Here is a 6,676-nt window from a genome sequence, read left to right as displayed (position 1 = left end):
AAGAAGAATGAGAATTTCTCAAATCCACAAGCAACTAAAAAAGAGAAGATTAGTAGTCCAAGAACTTCTTCTATCCATTTCCACAATAGTGAAATCCTGCAATCAACCACATTAGAAGTGTGAAAGACACCACGAATGGTCAAGATCTCATTGAGATTGTTCATAGCACTTGAGTATCCTAGAACGGAAATGACGTCATTACCAGCTAATATGGGGATACGTGCCAGAACTTCCTTGCAAAAAATCATTGATACAGAGAAATATATTTAATGCATTTGTTTCGAATGCTAATGATGTCTTCTAAATTAAGACTCTTCACTTACTTATGTTAAACAATCGACATAAATATGTGCAGTGCAAGCCCTAATTCTATATAATAAAAACTAGGATTTAAGGGGAAACTATTTCGTATCATTCACGAGACATATAGAAAAAGGTCCAAGAGCAAATATCGAGTTGAAAGGCACCCAAAATAGGTAGACATTTATTCTAATCAGAAGTACACAATTCCATCCTCCAGCGCATTAATCACTGCCTAATTTAATCTAATGGTTATCCACACAACAAACCACATCACATGTAAGCAATTTCAAATTCATTATCACTCACATATTACTTCTGATTTCTATGAAATCACTAACTGGAGCATTGAAATATTAACTTTATAGGTCAATTCTGTCTCCGCCACATCGAAAGTACTAATCCACTGCAACAAGACATAACCTCTCTATCTCCCCTCTCATTTCTATTCCTAACCAAACACTTCTAATTCTCTTTCTTTTTTAAAAAGTTTCTCAACTCTTTTACACTAAAATTGTCAATTATTTTCAATGGAAATTCTTAGAAAAGTCTCTAATGAATGGACACACATAAAAATATCTTGTTTATCTATAAGCCAAATCAAAAAATGAAGTTTTTAAATTATTATAAAATTGTCTCTATTTTTATTCAAAAGAGAAATTTCACCTTTGTGTAGCGTGAACAAAAAGGAAGTTGTTTACACATCCTTTAAGAAAAATGATAGAGAAGTTATTTTTTAAAACTTAAACAATACAAATATCCACCTAACTCCTACTCTGAATTGATTAAACCACCTACTAGTACTAAATAAGTCATGCATATTCCTACTACCATTTCCCTACGGAATGGACCACCATCCTTTTTATTACTAATAATAGTATATCCTCTCAAGTTTGAACACTGTCTGCTTGAGCATTAACTTCAATCTTGGGATCTACCTTGTATTTTTTATTTCTTGACAAAAGATCTACCTCCAACAACATAAGTGCCTTGTTCATGTTATTATGATGACATAAACCTCATTGCTGCCATGCGCAGCTTCTTCACAAGCTCCTTTATGTTCAAATTGTACCCTTCACCAATCTATCAAATAATAATAATAATAACAAAATTTAAATACAAGACAAAAGTAGTGATGTAACCAAAAAGTTAAAAAGTATAGAGAAAAAAATGTTTAATGGAAAGTAGAGATTGTCCTTTACCTGAGCAATAATGGTAATGTCGAGGACAGAATCGCCAAACGGTAACACACTCGTATTCATAACAAGTAATTCTAAACTTTGAATCTCTCCCATCATTTTTACCAAAACTCCCTTCTTCTTTTCGCAATGAATCCGAATCAGCATCTCTTTCTCTAACGCCCTTGCTTCCACTTGTATGAGTGATTCATTCTCACCACCATCAGCACCTTCAATGTTCTCATCACATGATGAGGAATCTTCATCGCTACATATGTCTGGTTTATTCAGAACAACCACCGAGTCTGCTTTTGTTTTCTCGTTCTGATCTTCCAAAACTTCCAAACGCTCTTTAAGCTCTTTCACGTATTTGATAGACTCAGCTAATACAGAAGCTTTGTCTATCTAATAGATTTATTACACACAGTTGATTAGTGAGTAGTTGTATGTGTGTGAAAGATAATAACTAAAAGGGTCATTGAAATTGATTTACTGTACCTTTTTAAGGTTAGGAACAAGAGCTGCAAGAGCAATGAAACTCTGGCTGAGTATCTCTCTTCGTTTTCTCTCAGCCATGATATGATCCTCAGCGTTAGCTCGAGATCTCTTTGGTTGTGAGGTTTTTGTTTCAAAGTTTTGATTTTTTGGTGACCCTTTTGGCGTTTGAGTGAAGACATGAGTGTTTTCCGTTTGGTGCAGTGATAGTGACACTGACCCTATTTCGTTCTGGTTTGAGTTCAAGGTAGTAGGGTCAAATTCATAAAAATGGGGGGTGTTGGTAGCAGGTGAATTTGGGAGGTTTTCAAAAGAGAGAATCTGAGACTGAAAAGAAGAGATAGAAGATGATGGAGATAGTTTTAGTGATATGGTTTCTGCTGTGAAGTTTTCATTGTGATCAATGGTTGGTCTCTCAAAAGCAAAGTCAAATGACTCAAAATTTGTTTCATCTGTGAATGAGTTGTTGAAAGTGGTCTCTGAGTTCAAACATTGTTGTTGGTTTTGTTCTTGAAAGACAGTATCTATGTCATGTGAAAGAAACTCTTGTTTATCATCATCGTCAAGGAAATTCAGGTTGCATTCTTCCGGAAATAAACTGTACTCATCCATTTCCTGAAAGAAAAAAAATGTTCAAGAATTTATATATAATCAACTATTTGTGATTTTGGAAGACATGAAAGTTTAATTTGGGTTTGATTTTCTTACCAAATCCGAAAGCCATTTGTTGTTGATTTCCTCCATTGAGACTTAAACAAAGAAAAGTGAGTCTTGGATGTTTTGTAAGTTCAGAGTTAGTACTTCTCTCTATTATAGGACTATGGTTCTCCACTGTCACTAGCCACGGTTACCACAGACCACAAAGGCAGACACACTTGTGTTTTCTTAAAGAAATTTATAAAAGAAAAGCACGTGTGGTCAATAGGAATATATTGCTATATCATTTTTTTAAAACCATTTGTTTTTGTTTATGCATAAATATAAATTATATATCAGCTGAAATCAATAAAAATATATGATTAGAAGATAGATGAATTTCCCTCGACTTATAACAAACTAGAAAACTATGAATACAGACCAATTTAGATTAGTTGAATTTTTCTAAAGTTTACTAAAATCTTTCTTAGTATTTTAGATTTTAAACTCGGTGAAGCACTATAAGATAGGGTCAACCAAACATGTTGTAAAATAGAAGACATGGATGTGAGTAATATGAGAGAGTTTTTATGTGGGTTAGGATTATATGACTAACGACTTGGTATTCAGAGCTCCTGATTTCGAAGGAGATTTTGCACCTCTAGGTATGTGATTCTTGACTTTATCTACGACATTTCCTCCATGCTCTTAATGGCAAAAACTAGGATCGTTGGAGCAAACAAATGAAGTCTTTGTTTGCTTTCAAGAAATCCTTGAGGTAGTCGCTAATGGCAAAAAAGGAGTTCAAGAAGCCATTTAAGCTCTTCAAGCTCAGACTTGGAAAGGGCATGGTGGAAGTGGCAAATTCAAAGGGTGTTTTGACAAAAATAACACCAATAATGGTCCATGGTCTCACAATAAAAAATAATCAAATAATGATAAAATTGAATCTTCTAAAAGATGAGGTATTTCTCATCATAAAGGAAAGGTTGGTAAGAATACAATTCAATGTTTTAATTTTAGAAATGGAGTCACATGGCAAAAATTGTTGGTACAACAAAGAAAAAGGAGTTCCTAAATGTAATGATGACAATGAGGCAAATATAGCACATGAAGACTCAGATGGTTTCAAAATTATGGCGTTGATGGCTACAGTTTCTGATGAAGGTTTAGATTCCAAGACTTAGTTCTTAGACATAGGTTTCTCAAATCACGTGACATGTCATAAGTCATTTTTGATCAAGTTTGATGAGTCAAGAAGGAGCAATATCATACTCGTAGATAGTAGATCAATACAGAAAGAAGGAGTAGGTAACTTGGTATTCATAAGAAGCAATGGTAAGCCAACCATAATTGAAGATGTGTTATATGTGTCAGGCATGAAGTGTAATTTGTTGAGTGTTGGTCATATTATTGAGAAAGGATTCTCAGTAACTATGAAAAATGAAGCTTTTTAACCTTTTTATCCAAACATCAAGTTGGTTTTAAGGTCTTCTTTGTTAAAGAATTGGACCTTTAAGACTCTAATAAGTTCAATAGAAGTTCAATGTTTGCAGACTATGGTTGAGAACAAACAAAGCTGGTTGTGGCATTTAGGATTTGGTCATTTGAATTTCAGATCTCACAATTAGCTTGACATAAGAGATGGTGCTTGGTGTTCCCAAGTTGTCAATGCCTGAGAAACTATGTGAAGATTGCTTGGTATAAAGCAATCCATAAATTCATTCAAGTCCTATTTTTCGTTGAGATCAACAAGCATTCTTGAGGTTGTACACTCATATATTTGTGGCCCTTTTGAAGACCATACAATTGGTGGAAATAGATACTTTTTTTCTTTTGTGGATGAGTTTAGTAGAAAGCTCTAGGTGTATTTGATCAAGCACGAAGATGAATTCTTTGAAGTCCTTACATGATTCAAGTTGATTGTAGAAAATTAAAGTGACAAAAAGATCAAAATACTCAGAATGCGTGGTGGGGGAGAGTATATTTCCAAGACATTTGAAGAATTTTATACTCATAATGGAATTGATCATGAAGTGACAACTCCATGTACCTCTCAACATAATGGTACATATGAAAGGAGGAATAGAAGCATCCTAGATATGGCTAGGTGTATGATAAAGCAAAAAGGCATGCCTAACTCATTGTGGGGTGAATCAGTTACTACTTCTTCATATGTGCTAAATAGATATCCAATAAGGAGATTAAAGAATAAGGTTTCAGAAGAGGTATGAAGTGTCAAGAAACCATTTGTCAATCACCTTAAATTGTTTGGCTCAGTTTGTTACAAACATGTGCCTGATGCTAGAAGGAAAAGATAGATGACAAGAGTGAAGTGATGATTCTGGTTGGCCATCACAAAGTGAGTGCTCATAGATTATTTAATCTAATCAGTTAGAATATTATAATCAGTAGAGACATTATTACTTATGAAAATGAAGCATGGAACTAGAAATCAAATAGCATAGGTTGTAAACCTTTGTTAAACTTAGGGTTTGAGTAAGAGTCAGAAGAATGAGATGTTATACTATCTGACTTGCATGAAGACGTACATGTGGTCATTCAAAGGCCTCAGAGAACAAGGATGTTCCCAACTAGATTAAAATATTATGATGTAATTGCTGACAATGAGATTACAGAGGATGGAGATCTTGTTCATTTTTCCTTACTAGCTAATGCATAACCTATCAACCATAATGAAGCCTTGAAGTGTGAAAGATGGAATAATGCTATGGTTAAAGAGTTGGCAGCAATAGAAAGCAATCATACATGGAAACCTGTCAAGTTACCAGCCAACATAAAAGCAATTAAGGTAAAATGGATCTATAAGCTAAAGTACAACCCTGATGGCTCTATAGCTAAGCATAAGGATATGCTAGTAGCAAGAGGATTTATGCAGAGAGCATGTATTGACTACTCAGAAGTGTATGCTCCAGCTACTAGATTGGAAATAAATAGGTTGGTAGTTGCCTTAGCCTGCCAAAAATGTTTGTTGACATACCATCTGGATGTGAAATCTTCATTTCTTAATGGAGCATTAGATGGAGAGGTTTATGTCACACAGCCTCCAGGGTTTCTGAGAGAATTGAAAGAAAAGATAGTGTATAGATTACACAAATCCCTTTATGGCCTCAAACAGGCACCAAGGGCATGAAACAAGAAAATTGATTAATACTCAGTGGAGTTGGGTTTTACCAAATGTAGATATGAATATGGTGTATATGTGCAGTTCAAAGGAAGAGACATAACAATCATTTGTCTGTATGTTGATGATTTGTTGGTCACATGAAATAATATCAAAGATCTGGACAAGTTCAAGCAGTTGATGATGAAGAAGTTTGGAATGTCAGATTTGGGAGATTTATCTTATTTCTTAAGCATGGAGTTTTTAAGAATTGGAAGAGGTATGATTTTGCATCAAAGGTAGAATACTATTTAGATACATGTCAACAACTAATGATATTTTAATATCGACATGGCTATTTTAATTTAGAAAATATTAAAAAAATATATATATATATATATATATTATATATATATATATATATATATATATATATATATATATATATATATATATATATATATATATATATATATATATATATATATATATATATATATATATATATATATATATATAATCAAGATTGAAAATGCTCCATGCACATTTTTCATTCTTCATATTGAAAAACCCTAATCCCCTTTTGAAAACCATACTTTAAGAAGAAATGCAAAATCCCCAATCTCCCAATCACCTTCATGTTACCCCCTTCTTTTAAATCGTCCAAGTGTGCGTTTTGTACAAAACAAATTTGTGAACTTGTGTTTCAGAGTTGAGGTTTGACGAAGATGAAGAACTAAGGAAATCAAAAGGATGTAAATAAGGTGTCGAATATTGTGTAAGGTATGTATCGTTGTCCTTGTGGTCCTATAAGTTTAGTTTTGTTAAAGTATTATTGTGGTCTCGTTATGTTAGTTTTGTTAATGTATTCTTATGATCCCTGATGTCAATTTATGTTTGTTTGATTCATATTTGTCAAAAAATATTCAGGCCAGCTAAGACT

The 6,676-nt window shown here is 33.4% G+C and overlaps 1 protein-coding gene across 1 annotated transcript; it reads right to left on the bottom strand.

Annotated features, from left to right (window-relative positions):
* Positions 1-946: 946 nt before the first annotated feature.
* On the bottom strand, positions 947-2,859 carry LOC127074315 (transcription factor bHLH25). The gene is made up of 4 exons (XM_051015628.1): positions 2,682-2,859; positions 1,977-2,588; positions 1,503-1,883; positions 947-1,383 (listed from the first exon to the last, which is right to left on the bottom strand). The coding sequence occupies exons 1-4, from the start codon at positions 2,715-2,717 to the stop codon at positions 1,303-1,305; spliced, it is 1,110 nt and encodes a 369-aa protein (XP_050871585.1). The 5' UTR covers positions 2,718-2,859; the 3' UTR covers positions 947-1,302.
* Positions 2,860-6,676: the final 3,817 nt, after the last annotated feature.

This window comes from Lathyrus oleraceus, chromosome 4 (genome assembly GCF_024323335.1).
Source record: "Lathyrus oleraceus cultivar Zhongwan6 chromosome 4, CAAS_Psat_ZW6_1.0, whole genome shotgun sequence".
Lineage (NCBI taxonomy): Eukaryota > Viridiplantae > Streptophyta > Magnoliopsida > Fabales > Fabaceae > Lathyrus > Lathyrus oleraceus.
The sequence above is the reverse complement of the archived record's forward strand: the minus strand, read 5'-3'. Positions and strand labels throughout refer to the sequence as shown.